Below are 24,956 nucleotides of genomic sequence, written 5' to 3' on the forward strand. Positions count from 1 at the left end.
CTGGGGCTGTCAGGGTTCTGCAGACAGGGCCCTGGACACAAGTGGGCAGTTGGGATCGCTCAAGCCCTCAGGCTGGGCTGGTGCCCGGAGCCAGGGAGGATACCCCACCTCAGCCCGAGGCACAGTCCTGGGCGGGGAGGGGCTGCTGGCAGAATTGGGGTCCCAGGGCCGGCAGCCTGGGGAGGGGAGAGGGTGTCCCAGCCCCAGAGGCACAGCGGCCTCCTCGTGGGTCCTGTCTGCTGGGCCCTCACAGACTGCCTTCGGGGCCTTCCTGCCTGGTGCAGTTCCCTCAGGACACTTGGGAGGCTGCCTCCTGGGAGTCCAGGCCCTCATCCAGGCAAGCTGAGCGCCCAGCTCAGCCCCATGGCCCTGCCCTGCCGTCCTGCCCAACCTGGGAAAGAGCAGCGGGATGATACGGGGGGAGCCACAGGAGGGACCGGGAGGGACGTGGGGCAGAGCTCGGGGTCCAGCCCTGGCACGTGCTGTGCCCTCATCCAAACCCAGGGAGGCATGGAGCCTGGCCCAGCCAGGACTCAGGGGGCAGGCTCGGCAGGGACAGCGCAGCCCTCTGGCGGGATCGCCAGGTGGGGCCCTGTGTGCGGGGGGACATGGGGCGCTGGACCCTCTGCTCAGCGGGGCCGTGAGCCAGAGCTGCTCCGCAAAGTCCTGAGGAGCTGGCCACCACCCCTGCTTCCCAGAAGCACCTCGCACAAGAGCAGCCACGAGGTGAGCGCTTGGTTCGTCTTTAATAGAGGCGTAGGACACGACGTGCCCTCGTCCACGGCAGAGGGCTGGCCCACAGGCTCTGCCCAGGCACACGGGACCGCGCGGGCTGTTGGCAGCCTTCCGACTGCCAAGTCACCAGGTTTTGAGTCACTTCCAAGACACTCTCCTGTCCGGGCTGTTCGCAAGGAGGGGGTTTTCCAAGCCACAGGTCAAGACCTCCCTCCCCTTACTGTAAAACATTTCTAGGCGTAAAAATCTCCCTTCCCACGAGCTCAGCACCACTCACGCCTCTGCCTGCGAGCAGCCGTGCTGGTCACCAGCAAGCCGTTTGCAATGTGGCGGCATCGGACTGAACGCCTCTCTTACCACGCCAAGGGGGCGGGGTGCCCAGAGGCCCCCGGCTCCTGGGCAGGTGTGGCCGCTGCTCGTACCTCCCTCTGCGGGCCTGCAGCTCTTGTGAGGCCCGTCGGCCCTGGGCCTCCGTCCCTGGGGATGAGTCTCCCTGGTTTGTGCCTGGGAGTGCTGGCTGAAACGTCCCTGCTCAGCAGAAGCTGCAGGGCCTGGATCCCCAGCTGGTCGCCCCAACGCACTGGGGCAGCCTGAGGAACGTGGAGCACTTGGCATGCCCGACCAGCACCTGGCCCCGTGTGAATCTGCAACGTGTTCAGTGCCAGCCATCTCGGTGACCCCAGGACCTGAGTGTCGGGTGCAGCCAGCCCGCCCAGGTCTCTGCACAGCAGGGGCAGTGCTGCTGTGCACCTTGTACTTGGATCGTCCTGACATGACTGGCCTCCAGGTCGCCTGTCCAGGAAGCACGTCCCCAGGAACACCAGGCTGGCCCCAGGGGCACAGAGCCCTGGCCACCGCAGCACGGGCCTCCCACACACTGCCCAGTGGCTGGGGGCTACCAAGAGGCGCTGCTGGCACCGAGGGGCTAAGGACTTGGCTCACCTCTTTCCGGAAACCCAGGAAGCTGCCCCGACCTGGAGGAAGGCAGCCGCCTCCCAGGAACACAGCGCCTGTGGTTCTCGGGCCCACCGCCCGACCGCCAGGCGAGGGTCCGGCAGACGTGGCGTTTTAAGTTCACTCTACTTCTGAGAATCGTATGACTGATAAAAATACTTTCTGTACAGAACACAAGACATGCTGGAGGCACTGGTCAGCGTGTTCAGAAACACATTTGTTTAGATTTCGTTTTCAATTTTATTTTTCCTCATTTTTGGTCAGGGTGCTTTGGTGAGCGGTGTTTTAGAATCTCTGGGATCCCACTTTCCCCATCGTGGTCCAAGGAGCTGGCAGCACCGGCTCTGCCAGTCTGGCCTCAGTCAGCCTCACTACACGGCTGGTCGCGCGCTTGGTGTGGAAATGCTTGTGGACAGTAACAGGGACTTACCGGGACTTGGAAAACGTTCCGAATCTGCAACGCTCTTCGTTGCAGGGTGTCCCTGCAGGCACTTGGGTCCCACCCGCTCACATCCTGCCTGCCCCAAAGCTCTGCTCCTCCTCACATCTGGGCTGCATCGGGGGTGTCGGGCAGGTGCCACTGAGAAAAGAGGCAGCAGAGGACGCTGGACACCATGGGTACATTTTATTCCTCAGGACACAACACTGACTTCCCGGAGGAGCAGGTCAGTGCACTGAGGTCTGCTTCCGCGGAAAACGTGCACCTTCGAAAGGGCGTGAGTCTCTCTTGGCCAGGGCCAGCTGTCCACCGCGCAGGCGCAAGAGCGGTTCCCCACGGAGCTGGCCTCTCCGGGCCCAGGTGCAAGAGGCTGCTCTGCCCAGAGGCGCCTGCCCGAGGGGACATCTCCCTCCGCAGTCTTGGGGCCAGCGTCCCTCCCTGGCTGCCCGGAGCCTCGTGCCCAGCCTGGCATGCATATGCTGTGGTGAAGGATGAGGTCACGGGGTCATTCACAGGTGTGTCCACGGCAGAGACGCGCGGCCTCACACGGACTCCTCGGTGGAGAGCAGAAGCGGGTTGATGTACTCGAAGCCTTCGAACTCAGACTGGTCGATCCTTTTGATGACGTCCCTGGAAGCACAGGGAAGGGGTGAATGGCGGCCGTGCCTGCTCCCTCGGGATCTGCTGAGACCCCTCGCCAGACCCCTGGTGGAAGGGGGAAAGGCCAGGAGGGAACCAGGAGCAGCTGGTCCCTGCGTCTCGACTCTGGGCTGCCCCTTACTCGTCGTCTGGGGTCAGCTGCACGGGCTCGCTGGTGAACTGCGTGTCGAAGTTGTCCAGGCCGTAGTCGTCCGTGATCTGCGGCTGGAAGGGAGGCAGGGCCTGCTTCTTCTCCAGCTGGGGAAAACCAGGCAAGAAACATGGGATGGCCGCTGTCTGCCCACCCCCAGCTCAGCCTCTACACTGGCTCAGGTCGCAGGAGGAAACGGGAGAAACTGCTTTTCAATATGCCTTATGTTTGAGTGCCAAGTGCCCCTTTCTTCTCAAAACAGAAAACCTGGGAGAAAATATCCAACAGCAGAAAAACGCAACGTGAACTGAGAAATGCTGGCTGTGTGGGCAGAGACCTCCATGCTGGCCAGCCCTGCCTGGGAGCCACTGCCCCTGGACTGGAACCGAGCTCAGGTTTTCCTTTCACAAACACGGATCACACGGGGGTGGGAGCGGCAGGGCCCCGCCTGTGCTGCAGGTGGCACTGACCTCCGACCTCGGGGTGCTGCCCAAAGCTCTGCTCAGGCACTCACGGTGCTGCCCTCGCTCACTGTCATGTGCGGCACTTACACTTGGTGACAGTCACTCCGGCTCTGCTGGGTTGTGGATGGAGCCCTGGCCCTGTGGGACTGGTCCCACGCAGCATGGCCTGGTGGGGCAAGGGCCGGCCCTGGGTGACCAGCGCTGCTATCGAGAGGACGCGGGAGTGGGCTTGCCCCTCGTGCTGGGAGAGGGTGCCAGGCACCACCCAGCAGCAGAGGGCTGCAGACACCAGGCCCGCAGCCTTGACCCCCGCCGCTCTCCACGCACTGCAGCCGCAGCGCAATGCGGGGACATTCTCTCCTGTACCCTGTCCTCAGACTCGCCGGCCCTCCCTCCCTCCCTCCCCATTGGCTCCTCACCGTTCACTCCCTCATCCACTCCGATTCCCTCACTCAGTCATGCATCCATTCACGGATTCATTCACTAAGTCACTCGATGTTCATTAATTCATCCACTCACTGGCTCACTCGCCCATTGGGTCTTTAATTCACTCACCCAACTGTTCATTAAGTCACCCACTCATTCATTCATCAGTTCACTCACCCATTAATTCACTGACTCATTCATTAATTCACTCATTTGTTCGCCGCCCACTGGTTCATGAATTCACTCACTAACTCGCTGACCCACCATCTGCTCCCTCTGGCTCACCCACGCACTCCCAGGGCTGCTGTCCTGCTCAGGGCCAGGCTGTCCCTCACGCTGAGCGCCAGCAGCGAGACCCTGTCTCCCCCGTGTGCGGCCGCCACCTGCAGAGCCCATGGGGGATGCCACGCTGGGTCAGCCCCACCCCTGCCAGCGTGCGTGGGGCCGGGGGGGAGGGGACAGCCTCGGAGCTGGACCCCACTGCTCACTCCCAGAGCAGCTTGGTTCACAGGGCAGATGACCTGGTCACTCTGGGACTGGCTGTCGCTGCCACCTTCTGTGGAAGAGTGGAGTGGTGCTGGCCAGGAGGCTGTCCTGCACATGGCTGTCTTGGCCAGGATGGCAGAGTGACGGTCAGTTGCTGGTGAGGACCAGAGTGCATGGGCAGCTCTGGTGGCCCAGGCTCCTGGTGTCCAAGCCACAGTGACCCCAGCAGCTGCTGGGCAGGGTGCTGACACCCACCGTCCACATGCTCTGCACTCGGCTGTGCGGCCACACAGGCTGCACTGTGGTGCCTGCCGGGCTGTGGGGACCGTTCATGGTAAAGGTGAGGGTGACAGGCCAGGGGCTGCTGGCAGCTGTGACCTCATCTCTGATGGCCTCCATGCAGACTCCTCACAGCTTCTCCTAGTACCCTGTCCCTCTGTCCAGGCTTGGGCCTGGGACTTCTTGGTGGAGTCTCACACTGTTCCTCACGCTGTCCAGCAGGGCTACGTCACCTCCTGACCACAGGTGCTTTGGCACAGACTGTACCATGGCCAGGAATATTCCCATCCTTCCTTTACAGTAGGTAGACTGGGAAAACCAGAAGGTTCCACCATGTAAGGATTTGGTCCCATTTGCTTTCCTCCTCTGGGTCACTTCACTGGCCTAATGGGGGTGGAGGGCTTCATTTTTCTTTTGCTCTGAGCCTGAGTCCCCTCTCTCCCAGCTCCCACTGGAAGCAAATGATGCTGAAGGAAGTGGTTTTGGCTACATGAATGTTTCAGCCCACAGGTGAGTAGTTGCTGCAGCACCTGCCAGTCACTTGGAGCATGCCAGGTGTGGCCAATGCCTGACGGACACCTCAGCTGTCCCCTGCTCTCTGCTCATGCCAAGGCAGGGCTTGGGACCATGCTGGAAAAGCTGTCACTTTACATACTAGACTCCTCGGATCCAGGTCATGGACTGTATGAATTCCACAATGTCACTGAGCCCTGCTGAGTACTGGGCACCAAGGGTCCAGGGAAAGGAGGACTTGCAGAGTGGGCAGCCCAGCTGGGCAACCTCACAGAGCTGGGACTTCGCCGTCTGCTGCAGCCATGACCCCTTCCTTCAGAACCAACTCACCGCTCACTCGAGCACCACCTGGGACCACGTCTAGTGACCTCCCCACCATGGCCTGGGTGCCAACAGGCGAAGACTTAAGCTGAGAGGGAGACTGAGCAGGCGTCGGGGACGGGCCTGGTGCAGGGCAGGACACAGCCCCTGGAGGCCCCCACCTGCTCCCCACTGACCACACGCACCCCTCTAGCTACATACTGCCTAGATGAGACCTGACCTGCTGGTCTTGCTGTCCAAACCTGAGAGTCGTGGCCCTGCCACCACGTCCACCAGGGGTGCCCTTGCGGCTTGTGAAGCAGCCCTGGGGCAGCTGCAGGAGGGAGGCGAGGAGTGGGGGAGCAGCTCTGGGTTAGTGACCCCAGCTCGGAGCCCGGGCACCCCCGACGGCCAGGTCCTCCTTCCTCACGGCACCAGCCTGACACTGAGGCCACCAGCCAGATCCCATCTCAGCAAAAGGGCCAGGCATGGGGGAGAGGGAGGAGCATGGCTGCTGACAGGCGGGGCCTCCGGGGGGGATGGAAAGGCTGGACAGCCGATGTGGTGACAGCCACGCTACTGGACATGGCAAGCCATGACCTGCAAGCCACCGCAGACCCTCAGGCTCCTAAGGAGCCAGGTGCCCCTCTGGCCTGCAGGGCTGGCCCTGGGCTCAGGTGACACACCATTCGTGAAGGGACAGACCATCAGGGTGCAGCACCCACTCCTGGAGATGAGGCAGGCGGGCTGGCCCTGAGGGGCCCCTGGAGCCTGCAGCCTGGGGGGACACCAAGTGTGGTGGGCTGGGGCCTCCAGGAGCAGCCAGGGCTGAGCTGGTGAGGGGCAGCAGGCAGCTGGGAGGGACACGCACTGCACTGAGCACCTGGCCCAGGCTCCACCAGGCCGCAGTGGACGGCTGAGCACTAGGAGCACCTGTGCCCTGAAGACAGGCCAAGCCTGGCCCTTCCTTCCTACTGCAGAGCGCGAGAGCAAGCAGAAGAACCCACAGAGCTGTTTCCCCAGAGGCCCGCGCTTGCCCATGTCGTCCCCAAGCCTGCGCTCGGCAGAGGACCTCGGGTTCCGGGTCTGCATGACACAGCCCTCGGACTCAGGAGAGGCAGGGGCAGGGGCCTTCCTGGCCACCCGAACCATCCCCTTCCCAGGGCCCCCAGGTGCTGAGGACAGTCCCCTGACCGGCTGTGTGAAGAGAGCCCACTCTACCCTGGGGCTGGGAGTGGGGCAAAGACCAGGCAGGGTTGGGAGGAGGTCCCCTGGCCCAGAGCCCGGCCAGGTCAGCCTGCTCAGCTGGGTGCCTGCTCTCTTTTTTCCTCTCCAAAGGTGATTCCCAGGCTGTGTCAGTGACTCTGCACGGGGTCCCTACACACTGGAACACCCGGAGTCAGCCTTTCTCTAATCCCAGCAACCAACCAAGTCCACACCTTGAGCGTGGAGCCCACCGCCTCTCTGGTGACTAGTGAGCACAGATTGAGACAGGCAGCTTTTGGAAACTGACCAGGACATCAGAGAAATTGCCCCTAGATGGCCGGGATGCACTGCTCAGGAGCTCACTGGCCCATGCTCTCTGTGTCCACCTTGCTCCTGAGGCCCTGGGGGCCCGTGCCCTTTGTCCCGTCCTGGGAGCCCTGGCTGTACACAGCGGGGCTCTGCCGAGGACCTGCACAGGCACACGGCCCTCCCAGGCCCGCCTGCCTGCAAGGCCCTGGTCATCCCTCAGGGCGGTGACTCCGCGTGCCCTTACCAGGTCCCAGTCTATGCTGCGGAAGAAGGCGTGGGACTTGATGTCCGAAAAGCCGGTCTGTGGCCGGCAGCCGAGCCTCTCCTTGGGGTCCTGGGATCAAGGTCCAAACGAGGGCAAGTTAGTCTCCCAGAAGTCCCCCTGTGCTCGAGGACAGACCCAAGCCCAGTGCAGCCCCGGGCCCTCTCCCCCACAGGTCAGGCTCTGCTCTCCTCTTCTCTGGGGCAGAATCCCCGTTTTACTCTGTTAGGCACGAGTAAAGACTGAGGGCTCACAGGAGGAGGGCAGAGCCCCTTGGGGAGACCAGGCAGCGCCACCAGGGCCGGAAGCGTACCTTGTTTAGGAATCCTTTCAAGACATGGGAGGCTTTGACGGAGAGGAACCGGGGGATGCGGATTGGCTTCTCCAGGATCACTGCCGGGACGGGAGCCAGTGAGCCATGCGGAGCCCACCTGCCCAGCACCTGCGGCCTGAGCCACTTCTGTGGGCCCTTCGGGCACCCTGCCAGGGGCTCGTCCTAGCCGGCAGGAGGGCTGTGCTGCAGACCAGCAGCTCCCCATACCCGGCCCGCAGGATCAGGCATGTGGCCGCCTCAGCACGCTGGCCACCAGAGAGTGCTGAGGGACAGCCTGGCCTCTGGACCCACCTTCCTAGGACAGTGGACTTGACCAGGGCAGGTGTCAGGGCTGCCAGGTGGGAAAGGGCCGGTGACAGTGGCCAGGGCCCTGTCCAGGCCTCTAGGTGCACCTGGCCTGAGCAGAAGGGGATTTGGGCTAAGCCAGGGCATTCTTTCCAGGTGACCCGCGGTGACATGAAGGGTCACCATCCCGTGGCCATTTCCTGACTTGCAGAGTCTGCAAGCCACACGTGAGAACGAGGCTGGCCAGAGGAACAGGCCCACCAGGCAGAGGCCCTGCTGCCCTCGCCTGATGGACGCGGCCAGGAGGAAGCCTGGGAGTCCCCTGGGCCCACACACCTTGGAAAAGGTAGTCCTCCGTGTTCATGTCAGGGTTGTCGGTGATGATGTCGAAAGGGGAGCGGCCCGCCATCATCTCAAACATGAGGACGCCCAGCGCCCACCAGTCCACGCTGAACCCTGGGGAGAGCCGTCTTTGGTTTGCTTGATGGGCTCAGTCACCACAAACGGGACGCTTCCGAGCTGGCGGCAGCCTTGACCGAGGGAGCCTGCATCCTCCTCGGCGGCTCCCTCCACCCACTGTCCTGGGCCTGTTTCCCTCGGAGCTGCAGGACTGTTTGCGAGTTCCGCCGTCACCCTCAGTCCGGACTGTGGGCTCCCTGGTGGCCGCGGGCCTGCTCTGCTCAGGCACCCTCCTGTGCTGCCGGCCTAGTCTTCCTGTCCCGTCCTTCCTGGGGACCGAACCCCGGGGCGCTCTCTACCACTGAGCTCAGCCGTCCTTATGTTTTCACATTGAGACAGGATCTGGCTAAGCTGCCCAGACTGGCCTGGAGCTTGGGATCCTCCCGTCTCAGCCTCCCAAATCGCTGGGACCACAGGGGTGGCAACCATGCCCGGCCCGTTTGCCTCCTGGTTCCTACTTCTGTTACGTGTGAGAAGCCCCTTCCCTAAGTGACATGACCTTCCTCCCGCGGCCTCTTCAGCATCCCTGCTCTGGCTTTTTAATATCCAGATGGTCTGCTGGGAACTGCGTGGGGAGTCCTAGGCTGCCCAAGGCCAGCAGCCGCCACCCAAGTCCTGGACGGCGTGCCCGCCCAGCTAAGTCGATGCCCACGGTGGCATCTGCATCCGCCCAGCCTCTCCTAGACTGGGTTCCGTCGCCTGCCCGTCTGCTCTTCCTGTGCTGGCAACTGGACACCTTCAACCGCAGCCTGGGTACCCCAGGCAGGGAACCGCCCCCTGCAGCTACACTGAGCCTTGGGGCAGATGTGCAGGAGGCGAGTCTCCCCGAAACGCGGACTGCGGCAGCGTGGGCGACACGCGGGCAGCACAGCCCCACACAGGCTGCACACGTGCACCACGTCCGGCGGCTGCTTCCCACCCAGCGCAGGCCGGGAGCAGAAGCACTTCCAGCGTCCAGTGTCCGCGGGGTGCCTGGCTGAAGGGTAGCGGGTCCTACCTAAGGCACTTCTGCCCTCCCGGTGACACCTCGCCCTGCTTCCCCATCTCCTGCCTGGCCTTGGGGCTCTGGAACAGAGGAGTCCTGCACAGGCCCTCCGAGGTCAGGCCTGTGGACACCAGGGGGTCTGCAAGGGCTCAGACAGGACACGCAGGGCGGAGGTGTCAACAGAACCTCTCCCTGGCGGCCAGGGAGGCCTTGCCCTGGCCCCGGGGGGCTGGCCCAGGGGCCCCGCCTCCCTCCCTGCTTCCGGCCGTGGCCTGGCCACACCTGCTCCCCACTCACCGTACTCCTCTCCCCGCAGGATTTCCGGGGCGATGTAATTCGGGGTTCCGCAGAAAGTGCTTGTGGTATCACCAGGGCCCAGGCCTTCCTGTGGGGACAGAGTCACCACCAGGGGACTGCACATGAGCTGCAGGTGGAAGAGCAGCTCAGGGCTCCACCATCAAGCCGCGTCCAGGCGCTCAGCGTTTCCTGGGGGACCAAGGGCAGGGCAGGCCGAAGTGCTGTCCCTGTGGACCACAGGAGGGCATGGGGACCCGGTGCCAGGGAGGGCGGCTGCTCACCTTGCACATGCCGTAGTCCGTTAGCTTGATGTGTCCGTCGGCGTCCAGGAGGACGTTGTCCAGCTTCAGGTCCCGGTAGATGATCCCTCTCTCGTGCAAGAAGTTGAGAGCAATGCAGATCTCAGCAGCGTAGAACCTGGGGGGACGCCCGGCCGTCAGCAGAGGGCGCACAGCCTGCGCGGAGCTCCAGCGGGGTCCAGCTGCCCCCAGGCTGCTTGCACTGGCCGCGTCCTCTGCATGACGAGCCAACGGGTGGACCCCGAGACCCAGAAGGTGCCCGGCACCACTTGCCGTGAGGGGAATGCAGGTCCCAGGCACCACGGGCACCTCACCACTGGGTGGGCAGGAGGACAGCAGGAGACGGCCGAGGACACAGGCAGTGATGGTGGGGAGAGGGGTCCCCGTCACTACCGGGACAGCACGCGAAGCAGGGAGGCAACCTCCACGGCCAGCAGGTCCGCTCGCAGGCGGCCGCGGTGGAAGCAGGGTCTCAGGACCGCCCACCTCAGAGCAGCTTCATCCCCGTGGTGACGTGCAGGGCAACCTCAGCCCAAGGGCACGTGAAAGGGAAAAGGAAGCCAGGTCTGGCCACTGCTCGGCCTTCAGAAGGAAGGACGCCCTGGCCCGCGGGCGGGAGGCCTGGACACGCCCCCGGGCACCACGTGAGGCTCAGCAGGGCCATCACGGAGGGACTCGGGAGGTGTGGCGGGCACCGCGCTGCAGTCTGGAGGTGGCAGTGCTGCCGCGCTCACTGGAAGGGCCCAGGGCGCTCTCAGTGCTCCACAGCAAGCCCAGCGCCCCAGAGGGTCCACGGCGACTCAGAGCCGCAGGCGGTGGGGGTGGGGAGGACAGCAGGCGGGCGCTGGCCGAGGCAGACGCCAGCCACACAGGAAGGCAGGTGTCCCTGTCATTTTCAGAGGACACGGGCACGGCTCCTCCTGGTGCCGGGTCATCGCCGGCCTGCCAGGCTCTGCCACAGGCAGTCCAGTGCTGCAGCCCACTGTGCCACGCAGGGCTTGTGAAGTCAAGGAGAGCCACGAGGCCACGTCTCAGAGGCAGCGTCCTCAGACCGGAATCCTGCCACTCACTCCCGGAGAAGGTGCGGCACTCTGCCACGCCCCACCCCATTCCCTCCTTGCAGCGCACTGCAGACCTGGCGGGAGGGTCCTCACGCCTACGCCCACCTGCCCGGCTTCCCCGCCCGGAGCCCCCACAGCCCTGCCTGGGACCCGCCCGGCTTCCCCGCCCGGAGCCCCCACAGCCCTGCCTGGGACCCGCCCGGCTTCCCCGCCCGGAGCCCCCACAGCCCTGCCTGGGACCCACCTGGCGTGCTCCTCTGGCAGCTTCCTCTGTCTCTGCATGTGGAACATGAGGTCGCCTCCGTTGACGTACTCGATGACCAGGAACAACCTGAGCAGGAGAGGAGACGGCGCTCAGGTCCCCTGCAAGCTCACTGGCCTCACTCCGGACAGCTGACCAGAGCTGCCCTTGTGAGCAGAAACTTCCTGTGAAGAGCACCTTCTTTCTGGAATGGGGGCTGGCACCGGGTGCTCTGCCGCCAAGCGACGTCCCAGTCCTTTTTATTTCTTATTTTGAGACAGGGCTTCTAGTTCCCTAGGCTGGCCAGGATCAAACCTGTGATCCTCCTGCCTCAGCCTCCCTGGTCGCTGGGATCGCAGGTGTGGCCTGAGGCCTGCTGGGTGGGGCCACATGGACAGGTGACCAGGACAGGCCTTGCCTAGGAGTAGAGGCCTGGACAGGGCACAGGGTAAGGGGAGGTGAAGAGCGGCAGGACCACGCTGGGGGCAGGCTGGCAGGCAGGGCCTGGCCAGGTGGGCAGTGAGGAGTCCCGGGACTCCACGCTCTGCAGCCATGTCCAGAGGGATCCCTGGTAAGGCAGAGTGGGCAGGCCAGGAGCCACAGAGGGCCTGTTCCCAGGTGTCAGCAGGGGTGGTCTGGACCAGCGATGAGGGCAGCAGGAGGGGTGGGCAGAGCCGACCAGATCTGCCACACCACCAGGAAAGACAGAAAAGAGTGGCTGAGACTCCGCATAGTAGCCTGGCCTTCAGGACCTGGACGTTCCCAGAGTGGGGACAACAAGAAAGACCAGAGGGGAATGGCCATGATCAGTCTGAGTGCCACCAGCCCTCCAGGTGGACAGGTGGAGTTCAAGAAGGGACCTCAACTGTGCACAGGCCCTCACGCCTCCAACGGTTGAGCAAAGCGCTTGCTTTCACTGCTGACACCCTGCCCGTGTCAATAAGGCTTACTTCTGGAGATTCAGTTCAGCACGATCGTTCAGAAATGCCCTGCCAGAGGCACGGTGGGTGGGCTTGGGTCCGGGGCTGCCCTGGTGCCTGTGCTGTTGGCCCCAGGGCATCTGCTGCTCCTGTGGCATGGGGTCCAGGCAGCAAGGGAGGGACAAGCAAGTCCATTCCCTCCTGAGGGCTTCCAGGGTTTTGCAGGGTCTGGACGGCCCTTGGCAGCAGCTGTGCCCACCCTGCCGCCTGCCCCGGGCTCCAGGACCAAGGTCAAGGCACACAGCAGGGAGCAGGCAGAACACCTCGCGAGGCTCTGGAGACGCACGCAGACCGGAAACCACCCCTACCCACATGGAAACCCAAAGGGGTGGGAGTGGGGGTCCCTTGGCAGGCCAGGACGGGGCTTCTGTGTGGGCCGGGGACCCGCCTTCTCTCCTGGCCCCCAGGGAGGTGCTCAGGACGCCACCAACCTTCACCTGCCCGCGGGCTCGCTGGCCCTCTGCTGCTCGGTGGAGACACAAGGGAACACAGCCACGAGTGTGGTCCTGCCTGGTGGCCCGCGCCACGGAATATCCAGGACCCCCTGGGCTGGCCCAGAGCCATCCCCCCGTCACCCCTGGATCTCACCATGGCTGACACAGCAGGCAATGTCAATAGCTGTCACGCGGAATGGTTTAGTGAATGACAAGAAAAAGTCACCACATGTTCAGCGCAGACATTTTTCCCCCTAAACGTACATACTTCCTGTAACTTTGTGGTTCTGGGGACAGAACCAGGCGTGGTGCCTGCTCCCCACTGGCATCCGAGTCCTGCTGGCTGAACCCACTGCCTTCATGTTAGCAAGAAGGCGGACAGCCAGAAGGTGGGAGCAGCCCCTGCCACGCACAAGACGGGCCCTGGACACAGGGCGCTTATCACCGAGCCACACCCCCAGCACTTTTTAAAATTTTTATTTTGAGATGGGGGTCTTCCCAAGTTGCTTAGGGCCTCCCTAAATTGCTGAGGCCGGCTTTGGACTTTTGATCCTCCTGTCTCAGCCTCCCGGGTTTCTGGGGTGAGAGGTGTGGCCACCACGCCGGGCTCCCTCAAGATGCTTGCGCACTAGTGAAAACTAATGATGCACAAGGACGTGAACCGCCTGCATTTTAGGGAGTCGGCCTACCCTAGACAGCATCTACCACAGCTTGTATGGCTTCGCCTGTGCCAGGACCATTGGATCCCACCTGCATATCAACCCACTCCCTCCAAACCACACAGTGAATCTCGCATCACCCTACTTTACAGACGGGAAAACTGAGGCAACAAGCCCTGCCCAAACAGCTTGGGCGAACCCAGAGCCCACACCCGGAAATGCCCTGCGGCAGGTGGCCAGGAGGTGCAGAGCCAGGAAGGGGTGGCAGGTGGGAACTGAGGTCAGCCCAGAAGCCGTGGCCCGAGGGGGCAACTTGGGCATCCCAGCCCCACCGCACCAACAATGGGGACAGCTGGCAACAGGGACGGCCAGAGCCCCCTGCCCTGGGGACAGGCATGGACAGGCAGGACGCCGTGGGTGGGTCCAGGACGTCCTCTGCAGGGTCATCCCCAGAGGATGCATGCAGAGCCTGCAGTGAACTCTGTGAGCGCTGGGGACAAGCGTTCCCCGGGAAATGCAGGGTGGGAACCCACACCTGCCCAGGTCAGGAGACCCGCCTGCCGGAGGCGCAGAGCCACCTGTGGACCCCGGGCCGGCAACCTCGACCTCAGGGCATTCCAAAAGAGGACAGCAGTGTGTGAGGCCCAGTGATTTAGGAGGCTGAGGCAGAAGGATCAAGTGTGAGACCAACCTCAGCAACTTTGTGAGATCCTGTCTCAAAATTAAAAACAAACGAACTGGTTCCAGGGCTAGGTGTAGCTGGGTGGCAGAGGCCCCGGGCTCAATCCCCTGTGCGCCGGAGAGAAAAAGAAAAGGAAGTGGACTTCCTAAGCAACACGAACCACTTCTGCCCGTCACAGGCCCCTCCTCAGTCTTTCTAGAACATTCTCCCATCTGCTGGGGCTTCGAGTTCCTTTGCCTGGGTCCTTTGCTAGTGGACAGGACACCAGATGGGCGGGTCCAGGAAGAGCTGGGGCAGAGGTTGCTCCTCCCGCCTGGCTGGGGGCAGTTCTTCCCTGAAGCAGGACCCGGAGGCAGGCTGCCTCGCCAACGCCTTCCTCCAGCCCCACTCTGATCAGCGCCATCTGTTTGGCGTGTGCAGAGGCTCAGTTCTGGTTTCCAGCGGGGCCCTACTGATGCATAGTGGCCAGATCAGGGTCCTGGCACAAACGCCAGAAGTACCCACTCCCGCCAGGGTTGGGAAGAGGCCTGGGTGTCCACTCTTGCTTGTCTCCTCAGATGAGGCAGGCTGGCCACGGACAGCAGCCAAAGAAGGGCATCGAGAGACATCAAAACTGAAAGGAGAGACACTGGTGGACGCCAACTGCAGAGCTGTCCCCAGAGTCACTTCCACACAGAGCCGGAGCTTCCCCGGAGGCAGGCCTGCTCCCGGGAAGACAGGGACCACAGCCTGACTGCACCCTCACGCCACAGCCCCGGGACCTGGCTGGGAACGCAACCCCAGTGGCAATGACACATCCCGCCCCCATATGCGTCCTCCCAAGAGCTGCCTGTTGCCTCCTGATGAGGGGCCAGCCACGAGCCACTGCTGCTGGAGCTCCCTGTGGGTCCCACACGAGGTGGCGTGCCCCGGTGCCCTCCATCTGCCCGTCAGTGGACAGAGGCCATGGCAAGGGGTCCTTGAAGGGCCCTCACTGCTCAGGGCTTCAGGATGACTTGCTAATGGTGTGTTCCCAGGACTGTATGGTCAGCCCACACTGGGCAACAATAACCCCAAAACTCCTGTGTTCCTGGCCAGTACCTCGCCTTCCTCTCTGTGGACAGCCTTGCTGGGGCTGGAGCTGTCCTGCTCCGGAGCACGAGGACCAGCTGTGTCTACCACTGCAGGCATTCCACGTCATGTGGGTCAGAGGGAGGCGGACGGCCCACGCCGGCCCGAGCCACCCTCCCTGCCCTTCCCCTCTGCCTCACAGCAAGCGTGTGGCCCGAGTGCCTGGCTTGCTGGGCCTGAGGAAGGGACCCCTCCCAGGTTCCTGGAGGTCCGGGCTGTCCTGGTAGCTGGGGCAGCAGCCGGCACCCTGTTACGAGAGGCTGTGTGGGAACCTGAGGTCCACCAACCCCAGGATGCACCTCCTCCTCAGTCCTCTGAGGCAGTGGCTGGACCCAGCCGGCTCTGCTCCTTTCTACCCTTCCAGGTTCTGACCACACTGACTCCTCAGCTCCGGCCGGGCACCCTCCATGACCTGCCCAAGGGCTGTTGGGCCTGCCTTGCTCAGCTCCCCTTGGGAGCCAAGAGGACTCCCCAGCATCAGGCCACAGGCCCCTGCTGAGGAGTCTCCTCTGGTTGTTTCTCACCCCCAGGCCCTGAGCTGGCCCCCAGCAAGGCCCGCCTCCCCAACAGGCCACCACGCTGCAAGAGCCCAGGCCTCACAGAGGGGTCCCTGATGTCTGTGCAGCCAAGTCACACATCTGCTCTGCCCATCCTCAGAGACCCGGCCAAGGTCCCCACATGCCATAGCCCCTGCCCCTCCTCATGCATGGTGTCCCACGTCACCAGCGGCCACCAGAGTCCTCTGCTCTCTGTTGGCCTTCCTGATGCTGCCTGTGACTGAGCCCAGGGAAGCCACTCTGCTCCAGAGGAGCTGGCAGGTGCTGGACAGGTGGCACGTAACACCGCCAGGCCCCCGGGGACCAGGCAGAGGTGTTCGAGTGTCTCGGCGGGATGTCTCAGGAGGCGGGGCGGCTTGCTCCTAGCTGCCACCTGGAAGCAGCCGCTTGCAAAATGTCCGGGACTGCAGCTGAATCTGGGAAGGTGCTGGACTGAAAGCGGCCACCTCTGCACGTCGTGAGGTCGCCATTTTCCCAGGACGGCTTAAACTGACACGCTCTCCCCCTTTTGGAGACTTTGAGGCTGATCATACTTCTGGCTACTGTCAGGAAAAGGTGGGCTGTCTAGATATGGGGCCCATTTTCCTATGAACGGACGCTTATTCCATATGAAAAATACCACAGCACTGGTGTCCACGTGGCAGAATCAGTGTGGGTGGGTGGAAGATTCAGGAAATCCACGTGGCTGCTCAGTGACACAGAGGGTGGCCAAGCAGAGCGGCGCCGCTGGATTTGGGCAGGAAAAGAAAGAAATCCTTATTTCTTCCCCATTCCAAGGCCCCTGTACGATGGGTGAGCCCTGTGGAAACTACTGTGCCCTGTTTACAGATTTCCACTGTGGCTGCCAGTGGGCACCAGCATCCTGCCCCGGCTCTTCAGCTTCCTGTTGTGTGGGATCCTGCTGGGGAGGGGACCCGTGGCTGCCCGGCTCCTCGCACAGGCCCCCAGCAGGACCACAGGACAGCCGGGGGGACCAGGAGCAAGCCCAGTCTCAGGACTCACACAGGCCCCCAGCAGGAGCACAGGACAGCGGGGGGACCAGGAGCAAGCCCAGTCTCAGGACTCACACAGGCCCCCAGCAGGAGCACAGGACAGCGGGGGGACCAGGAGCAAGCCCAGTCTCAGGAGGTGGGCAGCTGGGCATGGCTGAGAAGCTCCTCCCAGTCGGTGTTGGGCCAGGCTGCCCAGGCTGAACCCCACGGGATCAGGAGCACTTGGCCAAGTTTCACCGCGGGTCCAGGGGCGTCCTGTGCATGGCTCCTCCCCTGGGTAAGGCCGTGAGGCGCTCTGGGCAGTTTCAACAGCCTCTGGCTCTGGGAGCTACGGGCTACATAGTGCTGCTGGCGGTTGCTGAGACGGTGCAGCAGGGCAGAAGCCCCACAGTGGCAGGAGACCCTCGTTAGCAGCCGCTGGGAACAGGACTTGCTGTGAGCGCTTCCAGAGGAGGGAATGGGCAGGAGGGCTACGCCGGGCAAGGACAGCCAGCAAGCGTGGGGCCAGGGCCTTTGCTCCTGCGGCTGCCCAGAACCACTTTAAGATGGGTCTCAGCTCTCTTCTTTGCCCCCCGGCCCTAGAGGCTTTTGTGGCCCCTGAGGTTTTTCCGACTCTGTAGGAGGCAAAGGGACGCTGCACAGGCCTGAGGCCCCGTGCCAGCTCTGCATCCACCCTAAACCCCCCGCTCTCCTGACGGCCTGTGCTCTGCGCAGGACCCGGGGTCTCCATGATGCAGGCAGCTGGTCTCACTAGTTCCCGTTTATTAGGGGATTGTGTGAAACCAACCACGATCATGTTGCACTTGTACAAGGAACATGGGTTGGCCCTTTCTGAAAAGTCTTCACTTAACACCACTGCAGGTTGCAGAGTGCCAGGGGCCCAGGAGCACGCAGCCGGGCTGTCCCAAGGGGCTCGCCTGTGGGTGAGCCCAGCGCGAGGCAGACAGGACAGCCGGGGAGACAAGCCGGCCCGCCAGTGCTGCTGGATCCCAAGTCCCTACAGATTCAGTTTAAAGAAGCGGAGGAGTCGGGCATGCACTCGAAGCCCTCCTGGGAGGCCTCTGTCTGCACCTTGGGGAAGGTGGTGCAGGAGGACCTGAAGGTCACAGGGACACCAGCACAGGGCTCTCCTCAGGCTCCGGTTCTGCACACGGGTGCTCTCACCCAGAACTCTGGAGGCCAGGGGCAGAGGCTGTACCTTGGGCTGCCTGCTGGAAGTGAGGCTGGAACAGTTACAACCTTTCAGATCTGCACCCCACCACTTCATGCAGGAAACAAACCCAGACAAGGTTCCCTGGGAACTGGGCTGGGCTGGGTGTCTTCCCTCTGCATGTTCTGTAATCTGGGAGATGCTGGGGCAGCAGGGGGCTGCAGGCAGGGGACCACTGATGGCTGGGCTCTGGAAGGAGCCGGGGGAGGGGGAGGGAAGGCGGGATTCCAGAGGCACAGGGGCCTCCACACAGGAAACGGGTTTTACTGCCGAAGCTACTGGGAAAAGGCGTCCGAAACTTCAGGCAGGGGAGGCAGTTCAGTTCCAAGGCTCAGAGGGAAGGCATGGGGAGCCCCAGGCACAGACGCCCTGAGGCGGGGCAGACTCAGGTGGATTTGGGAGGAAAAACTACTGAGGACCAGGAAGGGGCAGCTGCCGATTTTCCAGCTGGGGCGATGGGGACAAGAGAAGCACCACGGAGGGCGTGGAGGAGCAGCCGGACGGAGGCCAGCAGGTGAGAGGCCCGGAGAGGAGAGGAGGGGGAGTCTGCACAGGACTGGGCCACACCAAGACCTGAGTCTGCTGTGTGGAGAGAGGCCTGCAGGCGAGTATGGCCTCGGCTGGTGACCGGAGACGTGTGTGGCGCTCAAGAGTGTCCCCAAGAGCAAGGGCGGCCCCCTGTGCCCAACTGCCAGAGCACTTGCACCCTGAGATCCGTGTCAGCTGACGGGGTCGGGGACTCCCAGGGAGCTGGGTGCACAGGGCTGGGTGCATCTCAGGGGCCTCTGGAGGAGCTGACCTCTGGGTACTGTATCCTGCCAGGCCAGGGCGACGTCCTGCCACAGGGCTCCTGATTCTCAGGCCTCCCAACCACGCCACTGGCTTCCTGGGCCTCTGTGGTCTCACGGGCCGACTCCCGATAACAAGCACCCCCCACAGCTGCCTCTCCGGAGAACCCTGGCAACTCGGTGCTGAGGGTCTTCGGGTGAGATTCTGCTATGCCTTGAGGAGGGTGCCTGGCCGGCCCCTGGCAGAGCCCGGAGCTGCCACCGCTCACTGCGGGAGCCTGGGAGAGGCTGTGCCTCGCTTCCTCCAGAGCCCGCCCCTGGTGCCTTCCTCTGGCCAATTTCTCCTAGTCCTTTCAGTGCAATAAGCCCTGGGTCCTGGCGGTGCGTCACTGAACTGGGGTGTCTTGGGCACACGACAGAGGACGGTTTTCAAATGAACCAACGGGGTGACTCCACACCAGCTGCCCCTCGTTCTAAACAGAGCACATATTCAGTGCCCGAGACCATGAGATTCCAGACCTTTCACAGCAGAGTTCCAGGCCGCGCAGAGCTCCTGGTGAAGCGGTTGGTGTTTACCAACAGCCCTCCGCCAGCACAAGGCTCCCACACGGGATCCCCGAGCTTGCTGGCACCCGTGGGGGGCTGAGGGACACTTCCCGCGCGATTCATACAGGGAGCCGCACGGCCCAGGTCTGGACGTGTGACCCACCGGTGAGAATGCGAGGCAGGCCAGGGACCTCCACGCCTGCACCTGGTTGGCAGAGCGTGGAGGACGCACACTGCCCCGGAGGAAACCAGGGGAACCTCAGGACACCTCCTTTCCCTTACCGGCTGGTTGTCTGGAAGCAGGAGTGTAGGCCGACCAGAAAGGGGTTGCTGGATGCTTGCTCGAACACATGCTTCTCTGTCTGCACCCAGTCGATGTCCTGAAATAGAAACCGGGTGCTGACAAGGGTCCTGAGCACGCACCACCCACGTCCCGGAGGAGGGGAGGCGGAGCAACAGCCTCCGTTCTCTGCTCTTGGAAAGACAATGCACAGAGGAAAAGAACACACCCACTGAAGAAATACGTCACCAACACTGTCACCGTCCACCCCACCTCTGTCATCTTGATGCCATCAACCCTCACTGTCACCACCAACCATTAACATACACCTATCTCCAGTCCCACCTCCATCACCCCCAGCCTCCAAAACTACCACCACCATCATCACCATCACCACCACCACCATCACCACCACCATCATTACTCTCACCACCACCATCACCATCACCACCATCATCGCCATCACCATCACCACCCACCATCACCACCATCATCGCCATCACCATCACCACCACCTCCACCACCACCATCACCACCACCACCTCCATCACCATCATCACCACCACCATCATTACCATCACCACCATCTCCATCACCACCACCATCATCATCACCACCACCACCATCACCACCACCATCACCACCACCTCCATCACCATCCACCATCACCACCATCATCGCCATCACCATCACCACCACCATCACCACCACCTCCACCACCACCATCACCACCACCACCTCCATCACCACCATCATCACCACCACCACCATTACCATCACCACCATCTCCATCACCACCATCATTACCATCACCACCACCTCCATCATCACTACCACCATCACCATCACTACCACCACCATCATCATTGTCGTCACCACCACCACCACCATTACCATCACCACCATCTCCATCACCACCATCATTACCATCACCACCACCTCCATCATCACTACCACCATCACCATCACTACCACCACCATCATCATTGTCGTCACCACCACCACCACCAGCACCACTACCACCTCCATCACCTCCATAACCATCACCACCATCATCATTGTCACCACCACCACCATCATCACCAAAGCACTCTGGCCTCTGAGCTTTCCATGCACCGCCTTGTGGGCTCTGGTGACAACTTGGGAAGTTGTACTCATCTCATTTAGGACATAAGGATTTGAGTGTGGAGGGCTAAGCAGACCCCCGAGGCCCACAGCTACTGTGTGCAGCAGAGAGTGATGGCATAAACCTGGTAGATCCTGAGGGAGCTGAGGGAGGGGGGGTGAGGGCAGGAGGCTGGGGGTCTGTGTGTGGCAGGAGCGTCAGCTCTGCACCAGCAAGGACCAGGCCTCAGGATGGCAGGAACCAGAGGCATCTATCAATGGAGAACTTTAAAAGGCTCTCAGGCCCCATTCAAAGCACGCCCAGCACCTGCAGGGCTCCAGCCCACCTGGCCCCACGCTCCAGACCGGCTCAGCCTCCACACCCATCAACTCCACGTCTCTCTTCTCCAGAGAGATCCAACACCCCAGCTCCCAACTGCCCACAGGGGTGCCCGGTGAGAACAAGCTCAAGCAGAAGCAGAGTCCTCCTGAATGCCTGTTTTCTCAGGCTCTGCAAACTTGACCCCATACGCTCCTTTCACTTTTCAGCTGGCCTGGGGTTTGGAACCCGCACGTGGTGCTGCTGACCAGCAGGCGGCCATCTCAGAGCCTGTTACCCCAGCTATTAATCATGGGCATCACTGCCATTTGTGAGCTTAGAATTTGCCTGTTTGTCAGGCTGTGCGCTGCACAAATGCACCCTGCCAGGAGGACAAGTAAAAACTCAAATCCCGTCTGGTCCAGTGGTCACATCTGTGATCCCAGTTGTTCATGAGGCTGAGGCAAGAGGATCATAAGTTTGAGGTCAGCAATTTAGGAAGTCCTAGCAAGACCTATCTCAAAAGAACACACAACGGGCTGGGGAGGCGGCTCAGTGGTCAAGCGCCTCTGGGTTCCGTCCCAGTTGGAATGGAGATTTGAAGCAGTGACCCAGCAGGGACCCAGCCTTGACTGCACCAGGCCTGGAGCTGCTGCTCAGCACCACCCAGCACCACCCAGCACCACCTGCCCGCCCTTCCGCAAGGCCGTCTCCCATCCTGCTCAGGGACTCTAGGTGAGCCTGAGACTCAGCGCGGGGTTCACCTCACAGGAACCCAAAGCGCTCACCGCTGCACAGCTGCTTCCCAGAGCCCAAGAAGCTGCAGCACATGTCCTGGCCCCACCCCGCCGGCCCCGGGGTGCATCCCCATCCTCGCAGCCCCGTGTGGACCCTGTCGTGCGACCCTGTCCTCACAGACCCCCATGTGGACCCCGGCGTGCGACCCCAGGGAGCATCCCTGCCCCTTCCCGGGCTCGTGCGTCCCCACCCCGCCTGCGTCCCCACCCCGCGCACCGCCTGCGACCCCATCCCGCCTGCGTCCCCACCCGGCGCGCACCTCGTTCGCCCGCACCCCGCCTGCGTCCCCATCCCGCCTGCGTCCCCACCCGGCGCGCACCTCGATCGCCCGCACCCCGCCTGCGTCCCCACCCCGCCTGCGACCCCATCCCGCCTGCGTCCCCACCCGGCGCGCACCTCGATCGCCCGCACCCTGCCCGCGCCCCCACCCGGCGAGCGCACCTCGTCGTCGTGGACCAGCTCCTTCTTCACCACCTTCATGGCGTAGACCTGGTCATTCTTCTTCAGCCGCACCAGGAGGACCTTGGCGTAACTGCCGCGCCCGATGACCCTGATGAGGTCGAAGTCCTGCAGCCCGAGCCCCTGAGAGATTTTGATCCCGTCGACCCCATCGATGACAGGCTTCAGGTCCTAGGGAGGGAGCCCCACGGGGAGCGGCGTGTCTGCCAGGCCCTGGGGCTGCTGCTCCGCGTGCCCTGCACCACCCGCCTTCCCGCGTCTCTGCTCCGGTCACAGAGCCTGGGCTCACCCTCCTCTGGCCCCGCAGACTCCCTTCTCACAGGCTCTGGGCTTCTGAAGGAAGGCGCCAGGCACAGGCTGTGACCAGGTCAGGCCCAGCAGCCAGGCTGAGGACTTGGCTGGGGGTCATGGGCTCCAGGGCCCTCTGGGTGGGACCTGCACTCGGCTGAGCAGGACCTCCCTCCGCGTCACAGGCATGACTGCTGAGCCTGCCAAGTCTGCCCAGCCCCTCAGGCGGCCTGAGAACCTGACCAGGAGGAGCAGCATCCCTCCCGCGGTTACTGTGGCCAGGACATCTGTGGTGGTGGAAGGAGGTGACACAGGGGTGGTCCCAGTGAAAGAAAATGGGTTCTGCTGTCCAGTGGCTCCCCATTCTTTCCAGACAGACTGGGATTGAATCCAGGGGTGCTTTACCACTGAGCTACACTCCCAGCCCTTTTTATTTATTTTATTTTGAGACAAGATCTGGCTAAGCCGCTGAGGTAGGGTCTAGAGAGCCTCCTCTCAGACTCCCGAGCCGCTGGGATTACAGGTGTGCAGGTCTGGCAGTGCAAGGTGCCCCCGAGGGTGTGCAGCACAGCTCTCCCTGCGCAGGTTCACCACCAGGGCTGCCTGTGAGGCCCCCGCTCACCTCTTGGTCCCAGCCTGGGAGAGGGCGGGAGAGGGCAGCAGAGTGCTCACCAGGCCAGGGGAGGTTTGTGTGCAGACAGAATGTGATGAAAATCGCAGTCCAAGGCCACCCTGGCCCTGCTCCGAGGCTGGGACGCGGGTCCCTCACAGCCTGCAGGGCAGCGGCCCCCTTGGGGGGATTTGCAAAGCAAGTGTCAGCAGCAAGACCCAAGGACAAGGTCCTTCTCCAAGATGCCAACAGAGCCCTTCCCACCTGCGACCAGCAACACGTCCATGACACAGCCCCAGAAATGAGCTTCACTGCTTTTAAAGAGGGGCACGCTCACCTCGGAATCGTCTTTAATGCTGTCGTGTTTCCGGGTTGAAGAAATATAGGCAACTGGTGAAGAAAGAAGAGAGGAAGGCCATCACGCCTGTTGCCAGGCCGAGAACACGGGTCCCCCAGGGGGGCGTGGTGGCCTGAGCCAGGGCAGCAGTGCTCAGGCCATCCCTGGAGCAGCCACATCAGACTGCAGCTTAAAGTCTCAAGAAAACGCAGCCTCCTGGGGTCCACTCAGACCACGGGCCTGGGAACCTGTACTGCCAACAGGCTTCCCGTGATCCACCTGAAAGACAGTGGGGTCACATCCTGACACACTTACTGTGGGCCTGACGACACTCTAAAAAGGCACTTAGTGCACCTATCCCTCCAAATGTGATGATGCACGTGCTCAGAAATGTCCCCTCCTTCAGTTAGACAGAGACATCCAGCACAACACCTGCACTGCCACAAAGCTGAGCATCCTGAGTAGAGCTACCGTTGAGTCTGGGACGCGGCAGCCTTATCATCCTGGCTTCTAGCCTTTGTCCTAAGACTACGCACACGCACGCAGGAGGCAGGAGCTCATGGATGGCTGGGTGGATGGATGATGGATGGATGGGTAGATAGACAGCAGATGATGGATGGATGGCTAGATGCTTGCTGGATGGATAAATGGTGGATGTTTCCTAGGAGCCTCTTTCATGTGGGTGCTAAACTAAGTGCTTCGTGTCTGTGGCCTTGTTTCATCCTTCGAAGGCCCCCAAGAACCAGAGCACTCATGCACCTGTCAGAGCCCACAAGGGTGTGGAAGTTCAGAGCTGGGCCATCTCTAAAAAAGCGGGGTGATCGTGGCCATACCACCCCGAGTGCACCTGACCTCACCGGATCTCTGAAGCTGAGCAGGGTTGGGTCTGGTTAGGCCCTCTCCCACAGGACCCCACAGAGACGCGAAGGCAGGGCAGCAGCCCTCAGGCCTTCCCACGGAGACCAGCCCTGCAGCACCAGATGCCTTCTAGAACTCTCAAGTCCAGGCCGGGGAGATCCTCACTCCCAGGTCCCAGGACAGCGCTGTACAGGGGAATCACCACCTTGCTGGGAACTGCAGGTGGCCCGGGTCGTCCCCAGCTCTGTGGGAGGGCAGCCATGCTTGCCCATGCTGACTCTTAGGCACCAGGTTGGGGGGCAGGACAGGTGGCCAGGAAGGGGAGGCCAGCGGAAAGTGGACTGGGGCGTGGAGTAGCCCGGCCAGCCCCGCGGGAGGAAGCAGTGCCTACTTCCGTCGGTCTCCTGAGCGGGGAGGTCCACGCCGTCCTTCTTCTCATCGACTGGAGGCTCCTGGGAAGGCATGACAGAATCCTGCCAGAGAGGGGTGCATTGCTGTGGCTTTCCATGGCCACGTGCTGTTCCCTGCCCACGGTGGCATGCCACCCAGAGCATAGCGGTCAGCTGCTGCTCTGAGCACAGGAAGGGGACAGCTGCCCAGGTTCTGTGGGCAGAGGCTGCGGGGGCCTCGGGCTGTGGCCTTCCCAGCCGGGCCTTCTGTTTTTTAGTTTAGTTGTATTTGTTCTGAGTACCGGAGATCAAGCCCAAGGTGCTCTGCCACTGAGCTGCACCCCCGGACCTTCTCGTTTTTTATCTTAAGACAGGGTCCCCCTAGTTGCCCAGGTTGGTCTTGACCTTGCTGTCCTGCCCCAGTGTCCCGAG

General features: G+C 62.5%; 1 protein-coding gene across 4 annotated transcripts in view; it reads right to left on the reverse strand.

The window, feature by feature from the left end:
- Window positions 1–2,295: 2,295 nt before the first annotated feature.
- Window positions 2,296–24,956, reverse strand: part of Prkcz (protein kinase C zeta) — an 83,223-nt gene continuing 60,562 nt past the window's right edge. For all 4 annotated transcript variants that reach the window (XM_047550974.1, XM_047550979.1, XM_047550997.1 and 1 more), the window contains 12 exons: window positions 24,527–24,608; window positions 23,278–23,330; window positions 22,025–22,213; window positions 19,365–19,462; window positions 11,128–11,214; window positions 9,805–9,940; window positions 9,524–9,611; window positions 8,119–8,238; window positions 7,477–7,556; window positions 7,146–7,235; window positions 2,910–3,025; window positions 2,296–2,758 (listed from right to left, as the gene is read on the reverse strand). In XM_047550974.1, the coding sequence (XP_047406930.1) occupies window positions 2,671–2,758; window positions 2,910–3,025; window positions 7,146–7,235; window positions 7,477–7,556; window positions 8,119–8,238; window positions 9,524–9,611; window positions 9,805–9,940; window positions 11,128–11,214; window positions 19,365–19,462; window positions 22,025–22,213; window positions 23,278–23,330; window positions 24,527–24,608 (1,227 nt within the window). In that variant the 3' untranslated portion in view covers window positions 2,296–2,670. The remainder of the gene's footprint in view (window positions 2,759–2,909; window positions 3,026–7,145; window positions 7,236–7,476; window positions 7,557–8,118; window positions 8,239–9,523; window positions 9,612–9,804; window positions 9,941–11,127; window positions 11,215–19,364; window positions 19,463–22,024; window positions 22,214–23,277; window positions 23,331–24,526; window positions 24,609–24,956) is intronic.

The sequence above is a fragment of the Sciurus carolinensis genome, chromosome 1, assembly GCF_902686445.1.
Source record: "Sciurus carolinensis chromosome 1, mSciCar1.2, whole genome shotgun sequence".
NCBI lineage: Eukaryota > Metazoa > Chordata > Mammalia > Rodentia > Sciuridae > Sciurus > Sciurus carolinensis.